Raw genomic sequence first — 21830 nt, 5'->3', positions numbered from 1 at the left:
CCAAAAGCTCAGCTTAACCTAACAAATGGGAGGACTCAAGTTGATTATCTCTTAACACAGGGGAAAGAAAAGGGAATTACATTCTTGCCTCTGTTTTCCTGGTTTGGGAGTTAAATAGCCCAAACTAATGAAAGAAACACCTGAAAAGGATGTATTGTTCATCTGGATAAAAATATTGTTTTGGATTCTAATTCCTAAATGGATAGGTAGCAAGTACTAGATAGCTATCCAATATATGGGCTTTGTAAAGCAGGTAATGAATTCTCCACGTGTTACTTAGAAATGTGAAATTATGTAACTTGAAGCTTTTCTGTGATTTCTTAATTCCAAAATCCCATGTGTTGGAGAACACTGAGGTACCCCAGGAGGCTGGGCTGAGTTGGCAGTGTTATGTTTAGGAATTAACAATTGTCACATTTAAAGATCCCACAACTAAGAGTTGGGAGGAAATTCCTTCTGTTATCAATCCCATAAGGTTGAAGTTCTATATCAAATTGCTGCAGATCTGTGTCAATGGGAAATAGGCCCTATCTAACAGTGAAACCTCAGGAATATCTTTCTTTGTAGTTGGCTTTTTAAAACATCTGCTTTCTTGGAAGCTCATAGTCATGCTGGAAAATAGAAAGTCAAAGTGAGGGCCACAGGGATTACAGCCAAGCAAACAGGAAAATGATACAGGGCATCAGTTTTTAAAATCTGTATCAGTAACCAGCATACCCAGAAACCCTGGCTTCCTAATGCAGCATTTCTGCTACGGATTAGGCACATTATTATAAGAAAGTTTCTCTACTTCTGATGAAATGAAAGTTGACGCATGCATCAGCAGGGCTATCACTAGGAATTCTGGTGCCAGAGCAAGGGGTGGGAATTGAAAAAACTTTTTAGGAAAATAGTCACCTTCAGGTATTAGGCACCCAGGGCACTCAATCTGCTCCACCCTAATTACAGCTCTGTTTCTTTTTCTGACAAAGAAGCTTAAAGCTTGAAATGTGAGTTGAAATGAAATGACATGAAAATTAAAGCAAATTGGTTTGTTATTCTACAAAGCAAATGGTGGGGTGAGGTCCTTTCCAACTCTTAAGATTCCATGAGTTCTGAAAACCAGAATTGCCCATACCTACCCCAATCTCTGCATTAAATTAAAAAATTATATATATTATACACATATTATATATATATATATATATATATATATCCCCCCCCCCCCTTTGCTAGCATTGTAAATTGGATCCAGCTGCTTTTTTCCCAACACTCTCTAGGGCGAGATGCCTGCTGCAGTTCCATGCTTATGCTTCCTTGTACTACTCATATCTTTTTATCTTTCAGTATGTAGTCCTTGTTAGACTGTAAGCTCCATGAGGTGACCATTCCTTCATTCAACAAATATTTATTTAGAACTCAAGCACTAGGCACTGTGCCATGAAAAGAAAAACAGTCCCTGCCCTCAGAGCTTACATTCTACTATGGAGAAACAGCATGAATATGGATAATTAAATCCAAGGCGCATATAGAGTAAATTAAATCCTAACTAATTTCTGCAGAGAAGGAGGAAACTAGAAAGTCTGAAAAGCAGAAGTGGGAGTAAATTCCAGGCATGGGAGAGGTCTATGCAAAGTTATGGAGGCAGGAAATAGAAACTTGATTTTAGGGAACAGCAAGTAGACTCATTCAATTGGAATAGATAGCACATGAAGAAGGGGGTTGTAAAATAAGAGAAGGTCTTGAGCAGGACAGTTCTTTGGGAATATCAATTTGGCATCTTGTGTTGTGTGCCCTTGGGCAAGTCACTTAATCCTATTTGCATTAGTTTCCTTATCTGTAAAATGAGCTGGAAAAGGAAATGGCAAACCACTCCTGTATCCTTGCCAAAAAAACTGCCCATATGGCATCACAAAGTGTCCGATATGACTGAATCATCTGAACGACAACAATATTCAGGGGTGGCTAGATTTCCTGAGCATGATTTTTAGGTATATGTTCAAGGAACACTTCTGGTCAATTAAAGGGGGTGAGGGGAAAGCTAAGGTTAAATATTCACCCAGATGATCCACAAATTGTATAATCTAGAGGCAGATGGGGATGCTCTAGAATAAACAAGCATAGAGAGGAGACAGGGAGCAGATCCTTTGTCATGCTCTTTTGCTTCCTACCTTGTAATATGCTTATCTGTACACATATTAGAATCAGCACAGTACTATGGAGTCAGAGGTCCTGTCCTGGGTTCAAACATTTTCTTTACCTATGTGTGATTGTGGGCTAGTAAATCATTATTCCTGTCTGGATCTCGATTTCCTCATCTGTAAAATAAAAGATTTTGAATGGATGGCCTCTAAGATCCTTTCCTGCTTTAAATCTATGATCCTATGCTGAACTGAGTCAGAGTTGAGTCCCATCTTTGGCTGATACTGGGCGAGTCAGTTAACTTTTCTGGGTCCCAGACAATGCATAAAAACTATAAGTTGTAGAACAATTGGAGATCTGCACTGGAAAAGGAACTTCCCCACCCACAGTTCTCTTGAGATTATTGAGTCATTTTTCAGTCATGTCCACATTTCATGACCCTGTGGACCACAGCACATCAGCACTGTCTATGGGGTTTTCTGGGCAGAGATAATCAAGTGGTTTGCCATTTCATTTTCAAGCTCATTATACAGATGAGGAAACTGAGGCAAGCAAGGTTAAGTGACTTGCCCAGGTCACACAGCTAGTAAGCATCTTGAGGTAAGATTTGATCTGAGGTCTTCCTGACTAGCCAAGAGGAATTTTAAATATGAAATTAATAGCAGTTGGGTTTTTACCTGTTTAAAGCAGGCTTCCACGAGATTGGGAGGGAACATGTTCCTGTGAAGAGAGAAAGGAAATTATTGGGAGAATATCCTGAACAAATCCAGTTATGTCCCTTTGCTACCGATTTACCTTTTCAGAGGCAAAAAATGATTTGATTTCTGCCAGGCTGGGGCAAGGATGGTGTGTGGAAGGGGAAAGGCAGGGAGCTGTGGGGAGATATCATCAGTGGGTCTGGTGGTCACACCTAGGCAATAAAATTTTAAGTGCCTTCTGTATGCAGAGCCCTGTGCTAGGTACTGAGAGCAGGATCCAGTTTAGCTAAGACAGCTCAAGTTGCTTACGGTCTAATAAGGGTATAAGACACCAACATGGTAGTTATAATATATAATATTAGTATAATATGATGAGTGCATTAGAAAGTTATAAAATAAAGTTATTTGATGAAACAGTATTATAGACAGAGCTGAATAGACCAACAATATCAACCAGCAGATAGAAAACAGGCCCACAATTTGACTGGAATGTAGTGAATTTATAAAGAAATAATATGAGGTAAGACTTAAAAGACAGGGTGCCACAAGCTGATGGAGGGCCATGAATGACAAGTAAAGGAGTACAGAAACAACTTTTGTGAGCGTAGAATAGGTGACATCTCTGTTGGGTTTCAAACTCTTTCTCAGACTGGATATTGAAGGTATTGTGATCATTTTGGTACCACATCATGGTTACCTCCTCCATGAATGAAGGAGGAATCAGGAGAAGTAGATATGACCTCCGACAAATTTTTTTACCTCTCAGGGCCTTGTTTACCTTTTGTGCTAAATGATTTTGAAGGCCATTTTTAGCTTTATCATCTGGAATGTAAGAATCTAAGAGAGGATGGAGGTAGGTCCAGAAGAACTGTACTTTTAATTTCTTTTTCTTTAAACAATTTTTTTTTTATGAATTACTGTTTTCAACAAACCTCAGTATTCCACCCAACCCACTGTGTCAGCACCAGGCTCAGATCTCTGACCTCTTTTCAATGGTCATCACTTTTCTCAGAGTTATAATCTGTGCTAAACAGGAAGAACTGAAATCTAGAGGACTCCAAGCTTAAAGTTTTAGGTGCAATGGCTAGCCATGGGCCTTCCTAGAGGCAAAGGAGGAAAGAAAAGATTCAAAGTCTTATCCTTGGGGAAAAGTTCTAGTTATTTCTGCTATTAGTTACATGAGCATGGAGATTGCTGTCAGATCAGCCTGTTTGGTTTTCCACAGACAAATATAATCAGATTTATATTTTCCCCCAAGTTTGGATTTAGTTTTGGCCCCAAATAGTGAAATGACCCTTCCCTTACTCTTGGGGAGGATATGATGATGTAATATTTTTATATGTTGTCTTCTAAAGAAATACAAACTTATATTTGGTTCAATGGAGTAATGGATTTGGAGTCAGAGGTCCTTGATTCAAATTCTGATGATTATTACTTATGTGACCTTAAACAAGTCATTTAACCTCTCGACCTCAATTTCCTCTTTTGTAAAAGGAAAAGGTTGCACTAGATGACTTTGGAAATGCTTACTGCCTCTAAATCTATAGTCTTCTAATTAGAGGGGAATGTTAAAAAACTGCTAGAAATATTTATTAACATAATTATGTAGGTCAAAACTTTTGTTGCTTTTGTAAAGTGTTGGGGGAAAAAGGTAGGCTATAGTCATGGTTACCATATTTCTTGAATTCAAAATCAGAACAAATTGTCCAACAAAATATTTAATCAGTCATTTAGTTTATGGGGTCTAAGCTAATTCTTCAGAATCAAGACTCTTCCAGAATATCTGGGCTTTTCTGGACTTTGGTCCAAATTCAGTCATGATTTAGCCAGTTGAAAATGGACATGAAAATGGCTAGATTCAGAATAAGGCACCCATGGTTGATTGATCCCAGGGGGTGTAAATCACATCAGTGCTACCAGTGACCTATGGATTAGGGATGTCCTAAAAAAGAGGAACTTTTGGGGAAGTTCACCAGTGGGCTAAATAGGAAAGAATAAAGTCATCTTTAAGATTGTTTTGAGAGCAGCATGGGTAATCAAAGTTCTGGGCAGGCATTATGGTGGCACAGATCTACTGACCTCAAGGGGGAAATCGCAGATCCCAGGGAAAGATAATAAAGGAGTGGGCCATACTTTAGCTAAAGAGGAGACCTGGCTGTTACATTTGGCTAGAGAATTTGCTTCAACTAAAACAACTGATAATGAGAAGCTGGGTCATGACAAGAAACAAGGTCTAGAGCCTGAGGCCATTGAGACCACCAAGAGCTAAGTGAAGGAACTGGGATCAGAAGGAGAAATTTTTGTAGGCTAAGTAAGGGAGTGTCTTATTCCTTCGAGCCAAGGGGCTAAGAATAGGACCCCAAGCAGTTCATGGCTGAGGAGAGGAGAGTGGGTGCAAGAAGCTACTTACAGTCTTGAAGGCAAGGGGAGGAGGTGCCATCCACAAGCCTGGGATTCCCATTCTTCCACTTACTACCTGTGTGACCTTGGGTACAAGTCTATTAATTTCACTGGTTTTCAGTTTCCTCATCTGTAAAATCAGGAGGTTGGGCAAGAAGACTTGCACTGTTCCTTCCAATTCTGTATCTATGATCCTGTAAATCACTTGGTTAAAAATCCAAGTAATTGATCTAGCTTCCAGCCCAAACAGGATTGAGCTTCCAAAAACAAAATCTTAAAGAAATGGTTTTTTGCAGAGGTGTCAAACATCTGACCCTAAAATGTAATTAGGAAATATATTCTTATTTTTAAAAATTTCCTTATATTAAATTTTATTTTCCCTCAGTTATACAATGTATAGACAAAATTTATGATAATGATTTTATATCTTTTGATCCATGTTCTCTCCCTAATTGGGAAATATTTAACAAAATTTAACATCATGTTTATATATGCTTTTTTAAGTCGATATTGGGTCACAGGGAATCTTGTATAGGTTTAGTAGCTCCCATTTCTATTTGAATTTGAGAAACAATTGTTTATAGAGTGACAGATACAGACAAAAAAAGCACATTAAAATTATCCAGTCTAGCCTCTTCCTTTTATAAATGAGAAAATCTCATGAGATCCAGAGAAGTCAAGTGACTTGCTGGTGGACCTATAGCTAAGAAGTGGGAGAGTTAGGATTTAAACTTGGTTCTCCAGGCTCCAAAGCCTTCCACTGTACCATGACATCTCTTCAGTCCAATAATAGAATAAAGAAAGGAAAAGGTCTAGATCCTTTGTATAGGACCAAGATTATTAAGATTTCTATATATAGTTATATTCTTTTGTTTGTCTTATTATTTTTTTCTTTTTTTAAACCCTTACCTTCTGCTTCTGTCTTAGAATCAATACTATATATTGGTTTCCAGGCAGAAGAGTAGTAAAGGCTATTCAAGGAGGGTTAAGTGACTGCTTAGGGTCACACCTAAGAAGTGTCTGAGGTCAAATTTGAACCCAGGACCTCCTATCTCTAGACCACTATGCCAATGTAGCTGCTCCTATCCTGTTATATTTTAATTTCTAGGCTTCCTTTTAGTGTTTCATAGAAAAACTTTTTGGTAAAAAGTAAAGAAAGGTTGCTCCCTGTTTTCAGGGTACAGGTCATAGGCATAGGAAAGAGGTCACATCCTCTCTGATGGGCAAAGCTGGGTGTTAAGAGATTCTCTTTTTTTTTTTAAAGGAGGGGTGATGACAGAAAGGTATCAGAAGGGGGCACTGGTGAGTCAAGAACATAGCTTCATCAATGACCAGAAGCCAGGCATGCCATACCCTGCCTCTATTAAGTGATGAGACTCATAAGTAACCAAGAGATTGTGTGTATGTGGATGCTACTTGAATTCTTAAAAACTGTTCTTTTCCAGGCATTCGTTATGTACTTTGGGTCCTATCTATGTGGATTACTAATTTGTAAGTCCTTTCTTAATAAATAAAACAAAGGCCAACTTTAGCCCTTCCCAAATAGAACCATCACAGATTTGTAATTAGTAGCAAATTTAGGAAGTTTCATTGTATAAATGTATAGTTGGGGTGAGAGTTCTTTGGTGACCTGAGTATGGGGAAAATGGAACTCCTGAATATTCAAAAGGAGAGCTTCATAGGTGAATATGGGATAGTAACTTCCACAAAAAATTAAGAGTGTTCATAGGTTCATAGCTTGGAAGGACCTTTGAGATCATCTAGTCCAAGAATATTTAACCTTTTTTTGTATTACACATCCCTTTAGCAGGCTGGTGAAGTCACTTTTCAGAATAACATTTTTAAATGCATAAAATAAAATTCATTGGGTTATAAAGGACACCAATTGTTTTGAAATACAGTTATTAAAATATATGTATATTAAAAATATCCTAATGGACTTAAGGTTAAAAACCCCTGATCTAGTCTCAAGAGATCAAGCAACTTGTCCAAGGTCACAATAAATAGCAGAACTGGAATCTGGCATGGGATGATCAAATTATGGACTTTAAAGTCAGGGTCTTTCTTTCACTTGACTGGTCCATTGTTGCTTTTCTCACACATGGCTAGAAAATGGATCTTTCTTTCATTGTGGGGACGGGTAATTTGGGTGGGGAGGAAGAGAAGAGAGAGAAAGAAAGAAAGAAGAACACATCAAAAAGATGTTTTGTATGAAAAGTGGCATTCACAGCATTTTTCACACATGTCCAGTTCTCATCCAGGTTTTGATCCTGGGAATATAAGAGAGTTCTTACATGACTAGTGAATCATCACGCAGGGGCTTCACTGCAAGGACATACCTGATCAAGTCAAGAAAGGCGTCTGCAGCTGTCACTTGCACAATTTTGCCTTCTCTGTGCATGTTCTCCTTTGAGCCTTTCCCAGGATGAATGATGATGACAATGATTATGCCAATCACTACAGCAATGATTGTTGTGGTCATGTAATAGACCACTGCTCTCATTCCCATCTTCCCTGAGGCTTTACTATCTAGGGCAGCCATCCCTGGTAAAGGCAAACACAAGGAGATTTATTTTAAAGAGTCAATCGCCTGAATGCTTCTATGGGAAAACTATTAGTGGCTCTCTCCTGCCCCGCTTTTTCCCTATCCCACAATATTGGGGCTTGGCTCAAACATACTATGAGGGTTTTGTCTCTCATCTAGCCAAAACATGAACAAAATGACCCAGTTATAGTAGGCTCAAAGATTAAGTTGGCATCAGTTGACTCAGGGAAAGTATCAACCATTTCCCCCCCCCCTCCCCTGCCTGTTAAGTAGATTTCACATCTCTGAAATTAGACCAAATAAAAGTCTAATCTTCCATAATGCTGGACTGGGACAGAGAAAGTATAACCAAATTCTTTTATACGTTACTACTATTTCATGAAGGAAGGGTGTGTGTGTGTGTGTGTGTGTGTGTGTGTGTGTGTGTGTGTGGTCTTATTAAATACTTGGCAGAATGGCCTAGGCTTACCTTTAGCCCACTATTGGGCTGGTTTAAGCAGATTATGTACCTTTAACTTCCTTCAAAATGGGTACCACCATACATAAATACTTTCTGCATATTTTGAGCTTTTATTCCAATCATCTGCTGATCCAAATGCAATTCAAATAGATAGATAACTAAGTTTCAAGTTTAATATCCCCTGCCAATGTTGACTGCCCCTAGTACTATGGTGCTGCTAACCTAGAAAATCTGTTCCATGGTTGAGTCTCCTCTTATTCCACCTATTGATTCACAGTGTCATTGATCAAACTAACTTAATAAAGCAAGATCACACTTCCTCTTTGGGCATGGTTTTTTCATAAGAAGTTTCATTTAGATGGTCTCTAAAGCCCTATATCCTACTTTTCACTTCCTGTCTTCAGATTCCAGTTTGGGCAGGAGCCTATTTGATGTAGGAAGGGTGGACAAGGATTCTAAGGTTCTTTAAATTGCTCTAGAAATTGCAATGCACCCTAACTAAAAGACAATGGAAACAAAACAAAAATAAAGTTTAGAATAATCATAAGAACTCAGAACTCAGTATTTGCATATAGGATCTGTGTGAAATTAAGGCATCAGGACACCTTTGGTAGTTACTTCCTAGAAGGAGGGACCATGCTCTATTTTGAATAGTATTTAGTATATAAAGGGCATATATAAAATAGCTGTGGATGTTTCCAAAGAACTGCCAACATCATTAATTGTCTTTTAGTCATTCTTCTTTCTTCTTTTCTTATGGGTCTAGCAGACCCATAAAAATTCTAGAACCATCTCTCTCTGTTCCACAGCATTTTCTTTTGTTTCTTAGTATTAATATATTAGAGCTAGAATAGCCCAACCTCCTCATTTTAGAGATGAGGAAAATTCTTGATTTTATTTTTTATGAATGTTATTAAGATCTTGCACTGAGCCACAATATGGACATTCCTGAGGGTAGTAACTTCTGAAAGCCCTCAGAGGATGGTGATCATGAAGTTGAGGGGTCCAGAAATTATGCCACAACAGGATTGGTTAAAGGAAATAGGGATTTTGCCAAGAAGGCAAAACTATTTCTAACACATTTGAAGAGGAGTTTTCATTTGTGAGAGATGATGTTTTTGCTTAGATCCAGAGGTTATAGCACTAGATGCAGTGGGTAGAAATTACAAGGAAGCAAAATTCTGTTCTATATTGAAAAATATATATAATATAAAATATATAGAAAATTTTTTCTAAAAATTAGAACTAAGAGTGTATGGTCCCCCTGGGAGGTCTTTACAAAGAGGTTAAATGATCCATTCTTGGGTCACTACAAATGAGATTTATGTTTGTGTAGGCATTATAAAATAGATGACTTCTAAAGACCCTTTTACAACTTGATATTTAGATATTAAAATATTGAAAAAAGTTTAGAATAATGATATTGAATTGCCTATAAATTTCTCTATTCACCCACCTCCCACAATTCTCACAATGAAACAAACAAGATGGATGACCAAATATTGCTGAACTTCAGAGACTAGTTTTCTGGCACCCCCTCCCGATACCTGTCACCATCTTTCCTCTTCCTTCAAGCTAGTCTTTTGGGCATGGTTTCTAGTTCTTTTACCACTATATTATGATCAACCTCTTTTGGGGGATCTTGGGAGTAAGCTTCTGCTAAGTTCATACTGAGTTCCAATCCAGCTTCAGGTACTTCCCATTTATGTGACTCTGGGCAAGTCACTTAATCCTGTTGGTCTCAGTTTCCTCATCTGTAAAATGAGCTGAAGAAGGAAATGGTAAACCACTTTGCCAAGAAAATCTGAAATGGTGCCATGAAAAGTTGGACACAACTAATTAACAAAACATCAACATTTGTAAAAATGAAATCAAGTATTTTCTCTGGCTGTAACCCTTATATGTAATTCTAGTATCATTAGAATTTCATCAGGGATGATGAATTCATAGAGAATCATAGAATTCTAGAGCAGAAAGGGGCTTTAAAGATCATCTAATCAAGCAGTTCTCAAGCTTTTTGGTCTTAGAGCCTTAAGAATACTTTAAAAAAATGATCAAGGATTTCAAAGAGCTTTCATCTATGTGGTCTTTATAAATAACATCTTGTTGTTATTATGAAAATAGTTTTGACATCATAGACAGGGGTCTGCAGACCTCTTTGAGAATCTCGGTCTCATCCAACCCCCTCTCTGGATAGATGAGGAAACAAGCCCAGAAAGGTAAAATGATATGTTCCAATTTATTATTCCTTTATGACTAATAGTACCCATTCACAAAATGGAATGCAACTAAAAGTCCACATGAGAACTAAACCATGACCTTGGCCTCATCAGTGTGCATATACCAATTGAGCTAACCAGTCAGTCACTATTTAAAGGAAAGAGAAAACATTAGCTGCAAGTCCTGAACTGAGCCCTTTTATCCTTGCCCACTCTTTCCTGAAACCCAATAGAAAATTTAATTACCCCACCACATGCATCCATTCATTAGGTTGGTGCTAATTTACAATAGTTCAGCATGCAATCAAAAATGGGCCAATCTGTGCTCAACCCAAATCCCAAGTCCACAGTCTCTCCCTCCCACCCCTTTCCTTTTCATTTGTTGGGCTGAATCACATCTTGGACTATCTCTGCTTTCCTGCCCTCACAGTGAAGAGTTTGGGGAGCTGTTTGTCTCCTTCTGTGCCTGAATTGTTCACCACTTGAGACAGGAATTCTTTCTCTGTTGATCTGGCCCAGTGGCATCAGCAACACAATAGACCGGATATCTCTCCTAAGTGGCACCAAGAGGCAGAATTTTCTTTTTTCTTTTTCCCTTTAGCCTCTTATTTTGTGCTCTTGTTCCGGTCTCATGCTAGTTCTTCCTCCATGGCTCTGTCCTTCCTTTCCACTCCCCTCACCATTCCTGACCTATAGCTACTCAAGGAGAGAGCTGTGTGTTAAAGGCTGTAGCATTGAAAAGATGATATCCAACAAAGGGTGAAATTAGAATGCTTGGGTTAGAAGAGAAAGGGGGAAGATGAGGCAGGAAGGGGAACAATAAGTCGATCCAAACTTTGAGTTATTTGAGGATGATATTTTTTAGGGGGGCAAGGATGGGTGATTTTTTTAAAAAATGAAGACCAACTTGGGAGTGAGGGGGGACAGTATTCATTTCTCTATTCTTTTGGTGTGTAATAGCTAGAAAATGAATAGATCTCTAGAAATCATGCTGTGGGAAACACTGGATTCAAGTAAGAGGACTTGGGTTTGTGTCCTGTCTCTGTTCCTCACTAGCTATATGACGACTCTTAAATGTTCTCAGTCATGGCTTCCTATCTATGTCTATAAATATCTATATTTATATAGATCTCTCTCTCTCTCTCTCTCTCTCTCTCTCTCTCTCTCTCTCTCTCTCTCTCTCTCTCTCTCTCTCTCTCTCTCTCTATCTATCTCTCTCACATGAGGTCAGTTGGGATTATTCCTGAAGTTCCATCCCAGTTTTTAATCTTAGATCTTCTTTAGTATCTTCTGTCAACATGGAATCTAGAAACCCCAAACTTGTAGCCTAGTAACATCTGATGAACCCTAAGTTTTAGGACCAGCTTGTCAGTTGGAGACCCTCAAACTTGTACTTGTTCCCTGTTCCCATGAGAATCCACCCTGATGGGAATCTCAGGCTAGCAGGTTGAGGCTGAATAATGTATCCTTAGGTGAAAGACAATCCCCTTCAGGTGGGGCCAAGCTCAAGCCAAGTGACTCTTTAGCACAGTAGGTGACAGACTTGTAAATTTAAGATCCTGAATTGGTGTGACACAGTGGGAGAGGCTTCTGGAGACAAGAAGAGTCACTAGGCTTGGGATTGGCCCCATCAGATGGTCTTTTACCTTCGGGTAAAATCCTAAGATTGGGGCAAAATCTAGTGTATGTTAGGTTAGCAAGCTAGGGAAATTCCCATGGTGCCAGGCTACTGGATAAAGCATAATAGGGTAGAAGTGTCAGGAATATGGGCTCAAAGGGTCAGACTTTAAGGAACTGATGGTATCTTAAGTAAATATCACATTAGGATTGAGGAAGAGCTGGGTATTTTATATTTCATTCTCCTTCCCTGCAAGGATAATCACCCTCATCCTTATTTCTTTTGAGTATGAACTAAGGTTTTTCTACTAATTCCTTCTTGTTATCTTAGGCAAGCCACTAAGCCTCATCTTTCAGTTTCCTCATCTCTAAAATTAGAAGAGTATATTATATTATCTAAATAGCCTTGTAGTTGCAAAATGAAGGAGTTGGCTAACATTTTCAAGATTTTTTCTATCTCTAAATCTATGATATTAATCAGATGAGACATTTCTTTAAATTCTGTAACAGATGTATTATGTATACCTTGCTCTTTATTTAAAAAATGATGCAACTTAAATAAAATTGAATTTAAGTTCTTCAAAAATCATATTCACAGCTTTAACACAGTTCCTGGTCATAGAGTAAGAATTCCTTCCTTCCTTCCTTCCTTCCTTCCTTCCTTCCTTCTTTCCTCCCTCCCTCCCTCCCTCCCTCCCTCCCTCCCTCTCTCTCTCTCTCTCTCTCTCTCTCTCTCTCTCTTTCTTTCTTTCTTTCTTTCTTTCTTTCTTTCTTTCTTTCTTTCTTTCTTTCTTTCTTTCTTTCTTTCTTTCTTTCTTTCTTTCTTTCTTTCTTTCTTTCTTTCTTTCTTTCTTTCTTTCTTTCTTTCTTTCTTTCTTTCTTTCTTTCTTTCTTTCTTTCTTTCTTTCTTTCTTTCTTTCTTTCTCTCTCTCTCTCTCTCTCTCTCTCTCTCTCTCTCTCTCTCTCTCTCTCTCTCTCAAAGATCCTGCATGAAAGTAGATTGTGTCAGAGCAGTTAGGTGGCTCAGTGGATAGATAGATAGATAGATAGATAAATAGATCTGGAGATGGGAGGACCTGGGCTCAGATCAGGCTTCAGACACTTCTTAGCTGTGTGGCCCTGAGTAAATCATTTAACCTCCTTTGCCTAACTCTCATTGCTCTTCTGCTTTTGAAGGGATACTTAGAATTGATTCTAAGATGGAAGGTAAAGGTTTAAAAAAAGAAAAGAAAAGATAACGAAAAAGAAAAAGAAAAGAAAGTAGATTATGTGGCATAGAGAAAAGAATCCTGACTTTGGGGTTCAAACACCAGCTCTGTTATCTTCTCTCTTGGCACCTTATGCAAACTACCTGACTTCTCTTGACTTCAGTTTTTCTGATTTCTAAAGTGACTCTTTCCAGCTCTAAAATTCTATTATTCCAGCAACCCCAGTAGTAGTAATAAAGTTAGCCAGGGGGCTTCAGCAGTGGAGAGGAGGAGCCAGTATGAGCTACCACTGTCCCAGTCAAAGCTGAGGCCAAGGGAATGTGTTTGTTTCTTTATTAAACCAGCCTGAAGTTTTCTCCCATTAGGTGGCTGGTTCTTACTACTTATTCTGTTTCTGATTGCTTCTCTGCTTTCGCTTCCCTCTCCCTTCCCAGCTCCTTTCTACCTCCTTTTCTCACAGTTTTTCCCAGCCCCTCCACCCCCCAGGGTCCCTTCAATTCCATCCACCCCATTCTCCCAGAGAGGCTTGGGAAATGTACAGCATGAAGGGCCCCCACATACAAGGCCCTTCTCTGTTGTCAGGGCAACAGCAAGCCAAGCATCTACAATTTGTACACATGAGGTCTGAAAGGGAATGGCCTCTTGACTATTAGGGTACAGACTGGAGTGGTTAAGAAAATGAGAACCAAAAAGAGACTCCTGCTCTCCTCACTTCTTCCTGGCTCTCTCACCCAGGCTCTCCGTGCCATCTTTCTCCAGACCCCCATCCCTACCTCCTCCTATCACCCACCCTCCACAGAGTGATATTGGAAACAAAATAAAGATGTCAAAGAGCCGCATTTTGAAATGTCAAGGACAAAGAGGAAAACACTTGATCAATTCCTAACAAAAGAGACTGAGGAAGGAACTTGACTGAATTGCTGGGAGGGAGCACCAGGGTCTTGTAGACCAAAAAAAAAACCAAAACAAAACAAGGAAAAAGGGGGCTGACAGGTTTATCAGTGGACACATTATTTGGAGAAACAAAAATCATTACCTCTTCTAAGTAGCAGTTTCTAGTCTTATTTTTTTCTTCATTCATACAAGGTTTCAGAGGCTTGGGCCATTAAAAACATCCTGCCCTAAGAATGTGATCAGATTCTGTGAGGAAAGGAACTCTAGGAGTCAAAGACATCCTTGTTTTAGAAGTCAATGTATAACTCCAATTTAGTGCGACAGCAATTTCCCCCAGGCACAATGTGGCAGCTAGCTGCTAGTTAGTGTTAGTTAGAGCACTGAGCTCAGAATAAGGAAGCCTTGAGTTCAAATCTGACCTCAGACACCAGCTATGTGGCCCTGGGAAAGTCACTTAACCCTGTTTGCCTCAGTTTTCTCATCTGTAAAATGAGTTGGAGAAGGAAATAGCAAATCACTCTAGTATCTTTGCCCTGAAAACCCCCAAATGAAGTCAGAAAGAGTTGAACATGATCATCAGCATGATGATCTTTACAGTATGCTATCCACACTGGACCTTTTTTTTTTTTAATTCTTACCTTCTGACAATACTATATATTGGTTCCGAGACAGAAAAGCGCTAAGGGCTAGGCAATGGGGATTAGATGACTGCCCAGTGTCACCAGGCTAGGAAGTGTCTAAGGCCAGATTTGTGCCCAGGACCTTTTGTCTCTAGGCCTGGCTCTCAGTCTACTGAGCCACTCAGTGGTCCCCTATCCTGGACCTTCTTGATCCCAGTTTGACCCCCCTCCCCTCCTCCCATGCTGCGTATGGGCTTCTTACTTATGCTTGTCTTTTCAGACTGAATTCTCCATGGTATCTGAATGGGTAGCTATTACATTTGTAGGGGACCATAAGAACTGAGCCTCCTTTTCTAGCTGAAGATGCTGTTCCCCATCAAGAGGGCATGTCCACAGGGCTGTTTTTATGACAATAAATGTACATTTCTATAGAGCTTTAAGATTTGTCAAGTGTTATAGATACATTAACTGATTTGAGGTTAAGCACCACTATTAGATGCATTTTACAGCTGAACAAACTATGGTGGTGAAGTGACTTATCTCTGAAGTTGGTGAGTGTTTGAGGCAGGATTTAAACCTAAGTCCTCTTGACTTTAAGACCAGGACCTCTCTACACTCACTTTACCATTGCTGTGTTCTATGAATGGTGATTGGATTGTACTAGTTCATATTATCTCTCTTGTCTAGACCATAAAATCATGGAAGGTACTTGAGATCATTGAGTCTAACTCTTCCATTTTATAGATGAGGCAACTGAGGCCAAGAGAAGCTGAGACTCGCTTCTTTTCTCCTATCCCATGCAACACCTATGTGACTATTATATGAGTAATATAAAATGTTGTGGCTTTTTCCTATATAACACAAAAACCAAAGGAAGAAAGGGACCAAGAAAAGTCAACCAGCAACTTCAGTGATTGGCTATGAAGAAGCTCCTTTGAAAGGATCATATTGCTCCAGAAGTAACCAAGTGAGTTAATGAAGCATACGATCTGTATTGCTGCAAGGATCCTATGATCATCGATTTAGGGATGGAAGTGAGCTTAGAAGTCATCTAGTCCAGCCCATTCATTTTACACATAGAGGCATGAATCCAGAGAAGTTAAAGAATTTTTCCAAGGTCCCAAAGGCAAAGCCTTAGAAATAGTTTCATCCACCAACTCTAGACCCATTATTTTGCTGAGGAGGTAGCTGAGACTCATGGAGTTTGTGTCAAAGCTAGAACTAGATCTATAAGTCATCATCTCTGTGGCATCCTAATGGCCTCCAAAGAGTAAGAACAATCTGTGAGTAGGATCAAAAACAATTTATTCTTGTTCTAGGTGCTCTTCTATTTTCTCAGGACCATGCTAGGTCCTAGGAAGTGGGAGATGCTAGTGGTAGAAATGGAAGACAACATAGTTCTTGCCTTTAAGAAATGGAAAAGACAACTGTAACTAATTCTAAAAACACTTTTAATGATCTAGATAAGTCTGACAAAGATAAGATTTGGTGGTAGGAGAAGCTTGAAACATTCATATAATTGTCTCCCTTTGCTGCTTTTATAGGTGGCATTTTTCTGACGAATTTGAATAACAATTTAACTATGAACCACAATTCAGTTTTGCTACATTCCAACAGTACAGAACAGTGAAGTTACATTTGGCCTTACTTATCGTTATTCACTTTGGTGTGACTCTTTGGAAAACCAGAAGCTTTGTCCTAGCCAAGTCCTGAAGAACATGTACACACTGAGAATACTTTCTTTAGGCTTAGCTTCCCACTCATTATGCCCTCACATGTTTGAACTCTTGAAAATCTGTAGCTTAGAAATCAATGTGTCTTTCCACATTCTCCTCCAATGATTCTAACCACAGATTTTCAAAACATGACATCAGAAAGAGAAAGCTTTTTCTTTTAGGAATGATTTTCCCATTTATCCCTACTGACTTCTTATTTCTTTTCCAGGATCACTGTTTTGAGGCCAGAAAAAGTGGGGAAATGGTGATGCCAACTGCTGAGTCAGGAATATTGCTCCTTTTCAGTTTTTGTATTATTTTAGATGCATTCTTCCCTCACAATGCATGTCCTAAACATAACCTAATGAAAGCCTTCTGTTCCTTGCCCTCCTAGGATTTCAAAATGGGCAAACTTACAAAGTTTAACATGAGGAAGCATCCTGCCAGATACCATATTGTCTGAATAGAAGATGTTTAGTTTGTTCATGGGCTTCCCAAAGAAAATAAAAATTTTAGAAATATAACTGGCTTTATTTTCATGACGATGGAGAATTTGGAATGTGGGATGCCTGGTGAGGGACGTGGACCATGGGAGCAGAAAACAGGATATGAAGTCCAGACTGTGGGGAGTAGGCAGAATGGGGAGTAAAAATTGTGGAGTTTAAGACGTGGAACATGATACGTAGAATATATGGCATGGAATGTGGGGCATGGGATATAGGACACAGATCCTCTGTCCAAAGCTTCTGGCTTTCCATAGTGTCAGGATATGGTATATTTATAGTGAGTTCTGGAAGGACATGGCTGAGTTGCAGAGGATCACCCTATTCTCTAGTTCTCTTCTGATTAGACACATAAAATCATTTTTACCAGGAAAGAAAAGGGAGCAGGATGTTTTAAGGAGAAGGACAGATATAAGGACTCTGTGTGTGTGTGTGTGTGTGTGTGTGTGTGTGTGTAAAAACACTGATAAAATTATGTTGAATCTCTGATCAAAAATCAGTGAATTTTCTCAATATTCAATTATTTGGTGCTGGCCCTTTAGAGAACAAGTTCTGGAGATGTCTAAAATTAAATCCAGGAGTTCTGCAATTGAAAGTAAATGATACCTAGCTTGTTGAAAGGGGTTGTTAAAGACCAACTGCCTTGAAAATAGTATATCTGTTAACAGCAACATCAAGTTCAGGAGGGTACAAACTAAGGAACCATTGGACATGATTTTAAATATGTCAGAATGCTATTGTAAAAAAGCCATTTTGATATATGTGACCAATAAACATAGCCCACAGAGAAGTGACCAAAATTCTGAATAAATAGTTTCCAAAAGAAGGGTACTAAACTATTAACAATCATATTCAAAATCACTGATAAATGGAAAGGCAATATAAATAATTCTGAGTTTTTATTTCATAGCAGTAGATTGGCAAAAATGATAAAAGATGGTAAAGTGCTTGGACAAGATGGCTTCTGAAGTGCCTTCCATATGATCTTATGATACTATGGAAATAGTTGTGGGAGGCACTGTAGAAAGATAGGCACATTGATCTACTCTTTATGGGTCCTTAAATTGGTTGGAATTCTGGAAAACAATCTGAAATTATGCTAAAAAAGTGGCTAAGCTGTCTATATTATTTGACCTATGTGCCACACTGCTAGGCATATGTTTCAAGGTCGAGGACAGAAAGCAGGTTTCACCAATATACCAAAATATTCATGGCAGGCCTTTTCATGGTAGCAAAGAACTAGAAAGAAAAAAATTATCCACCATTAGAAGCATTACTACTAAACAAGCTGTGGTACATAAATAGAATATGCTTCAAGATATAGTGATATCTTGATATGAAAAATTCAGAGAAAATAAGGTCAGATTTATAAGAACTGATTCAGAATGAAGTAAGAACCATACAAGTCAATCTATGCACCTAAGTATACCATTAATACACAGTATAAAGGGTATGAGCAAAAAAAGAAGGAAAGAAAGCAAATGCTTTAGAATTAGACCAAGACCGGCCCTAAAGAAGTTGAGAAAATACATTTCCTTCTCTTATTTGCAATAGTATAGGGTTATCGGTGTGGAATTCCACATGTGCTGTTGGACACAGTTGATGTGCTCAGTAGTTTTGCTGACTGCATTTTGTCTCTTTCAAAAAACCCTTATTACAGGGGGCAGCTAGGTGGCTCAGTGGAAACAGAGTCAGGTCTGGAGACAGGAGGTCCTGGGTTTGCATCTGACTTCAGACATTGCCCAGCTGTGTGACCCTGGGCAAATCACTTAACCCCCATTGCCTAGCCCTTATTGCTCAGCTGCTTTGGAATCAATATACAGTTTTGATTCTAAGACAGAAGATAAGGGTTTAAAAAAAAGAGAGAAAGTGAACATGGTATGGTCAAGCCTAGACTTATAGGATATTGTCCCAGCAGCTCTTGGAATAGAGACGAGAGAAGAAAGGAGAGACTTAGTATCCGTTCTATGAGAAAGTTAGGGTTAAAAAAAATCTTTGTTACAAATACAGTAAAATCTCATTGGGGCTCCACTAATTAAAAAATTCTGACAATCCAGAGGCTGAGTTGGGGTTTACTTTGAATTATGTGTAACTACTATAAGTACCCATAGTAACTGTTATGCTAAAGTCAGCTTAAACTGGCTCATAAAAAGCTGAATGTTAAATTTTCAATGTGAACATTTCCATTTTAGAAATCTGCAAATGTTTCAAATCACAAAAAAAGTGATGGAGGAACTGTTAATAATGCAGATTAAACTTAAAAGCATGCCATACTTTTATGGTAGGGTTGTTAAATAATTACCACAACATTCCTGTATAAATTACTTATTCATCAAACCAATCAATAATACTAACAAATTAAAGTAAAGGCAGTCATTTAGGACTACACAGAAAGTTGAGGAAATCTCAGAGATCATCTAGTCTAGTTCCCTTAGCTTAAAGGCAAGGAAATAGAGGTCCAGTGAGGTAAGGGGGTTTATCCAAAGCCATACAGGTAAAAAATAATCAAGTCAGGACACAAACCTAGAACTTCTGACATCAAACCCAGGGTTCTCTCCACTGCACGGTGCTTCTTTCTAGAATTCTCTCTGGATTTATTTCCTTATCTATTTAATGATGGCATTGAACAATAGAACCCAAAGGTCCCTCCAGCTCTAATATTTGATTATCTTAACTAATAAGGATGTGTGTTAAGCACACATTTTCCAGCTTAGTCCTTATTGCGCTATATATTTGAAAATAATAATGTGTTTGCAAAAGTCAGTAATTTGTACTTGCCACAAAATGAGATGAACTTTCCCCAATTAGTCTGTAACGGGAAGACTTTACAGTATTCTATAGAATGCATGTAAATATCTGGTATCTTCTGAATGTGTGTTTATGAAACTGTGGCTAAGGTGGGGAGTTTATGACCAAAATGCTCCAGAATGGCAGTTAAGAAATCATTCGTACCATCAGATGCTTATTTTTCTTTTGCTGTTACATTTACTCTATCTCACTCTCTCTGCTTTCCCCCTCCATCATCTTTTCTTTCCTTTATGAATCCTCCTCTCTTGTGAGGGTGTTTTGGCCAAAGAAGGTTTCTAAACCCAAGATCCAGAGAAGTGCTTAGACTTGCATGATCACACAGCTAGGCAGTGGCGGTCAGAACTTGACCCTTCTTCTGATTCCCAGTCTAAAGCCCCATCCACTCTACCAGCTCACCCTCTCCCGAAGCCTTGCCCATAACTGGTGGTTGCTATTGATTTTATTTTGTCGGGCTATAAATGGGAAAACTCAGTCGTGCACAAAGTTGGGTCTTCAGACACATGAGACAACAAACAGAGCGAAGCAGAGCGGTGGGAATTGGGTCCCGCTGTAGTCAGTACCAGGCGATTTGAAAGGGGAGGGGGGCATCCTTTTTTTTAAGTGGTGTTGAGGGCACCTACGCTGAAGAAGTTGCTGACCTCTGGCCTATGGCCAACTCATTTGAACATCTAAGGAAACTGTAGTTCCGCAGAGATCAGAGCTTGAAAAAATCCAACAAACAGCAGTTTGAGTAAGGAGGCCCATTTTGAGCAATGAATCCCAATGAAGAGTTTCAAAGAAGCCTAGCAAAGGCTCAGCCCAGCCTAATTGAGCCCTGTACACACTAAATCAAAGCTCAAGTACTTTCTCACTCTTTTTCATCCTGGCCTCATTTTTCCTCTCCATTATGCCTGCTAATAATGTCACAACTCTGGTCTTTTCATTAGCCTGGGATGCCAAGTACCTTCCCGAGGCAGCCTTGCCTGAGAATGGTCAATGTGTGTGCCTGGTTGTCCAGACCTGGGTGATTTGGGCAGGGAAACTCGTAAAACTCGGACTCTTGCACCATCAACATCCCAGGCCTTTTGCTCTGCTGATAGCATTTCCTAGTGAATTGTGTTGAAGGAAGGTAAAGGGGCTTAAAAAAGGGAAAGATTGTCCACAGACATTTATTGGAGTGAGCTGTGTTATTAGTGGCAGACAGAGTCAGCTAAACCACTTTTCTCCCTAAGTCTGCTAGCACTGAGCAATCAGTTCTTTTCCTCTGGCTCCCCTCCACCTGTGCAAATGAATATTCCACACGGTGGAATAATAGTCAAGGAGGTGAAACTGAGGACTCAGGCCAGCAGTTATTCCTTCATGCATCAGAGGCCATTTTATTCCACTTTTCAGCTGAAAACCATCTCTCCTAGGCAATGGGTTTTTAGAGGTCCCTTGGGTGCTCGAGAGGTTTCTTTCAACACACAAATGGTGGCTTTTGAATAGCCCCTTGTTACACTCCGGTGATACCACTGCGCTGCCACTGTAACGGTAAGGCAATGCCTGCCGCAGGGATTTATTTCCTCTCCAGCAGCAAGGTAACAGGAAACTTTGGGAAGGGCCTCAAAGGCGAGCTTCCCCTCAGCTCCCATCTGCCAGATCGGAGCCAGCCTGCTGCGAAGCCATTCCCATTCCCATTTACCTCTTCCCATTAGCCCATCCTTTACTCATAGTATTGGAATGTGCTGCACAATATGCTTTCTGAAGGGGAAGCGAGAGTCATTTATCTTCTTTATGTGTGCCAAGCCGAGCAGGAGGGAGCGGAGAGGCAAGCCGGGATTCACAGCAAGCCAGGGAGCAGTGATTAGTAACAGCTGACAGCCTCAGACCAAGGCTCTTTTTCTTTGGTTACCTCATTGTAAGAGCAGAGGACAAAGGAATGACTGTCCCGAAGCCAAGATTTAGAAACCCGGGACCGCGGAAACCAGCAACTCTCAAAAAAAAAAATCAGTGTGCCTCTATTCGGGAGGGGAGAGGAAAATGAAAAGAATAGCGCTCTACCTG

The 21830-nt window shown here is 39.4% G+C and overlaps 1 protein-coding gene across 2 annotated transcripts in view; it reads right to left on the bottom strand.

Moving 5' to 3' along the window:
• SLC1A3 (solute carrier family 1 member 3) overlaps positions 1-21830 on the bottom strand; it is a 113123-nt gene that overhangs the window by 20432 nt on the left and 70861 nt on the right. For both annotated transcript variants that reach the window (XM_001365098.5, XM_056824551.1), the window contains 2 exons: positions 7559-7763; positions 2799-2841 (listed from right to left, as the gene is read on the bottom strand). In XM_001365098.5, coding sequence (XP_001365135.1) covers positions 2799-2841; positions 7559-7763 — 248 coding nt within the window. The remainder of the gene's footprint in view (positions 1-2798; positions 2842-7558; positions 7764-21830) is intronic.

This window comes from Monodelphis domestica, chromosome 3 (genome assembly GCF_027887165.1).
Source record: "Monodelphis domestica isolate mMonDom1 chromosome 3, mMonDom1.pri, whole genome shotgun sequence".
Classification (NCBI taxonomy): Eukaryota; Metazoa; Chordata; class Mammalia; order Didelphimorphia; family Didelphidae; genus Monodelphis; species Monodelphis domestica.
The sequence above is the reverse complement of the archived record's forward strand: the minus strand, read 5'-3'. Positions and strand labels throughout refer to the sequence as shown.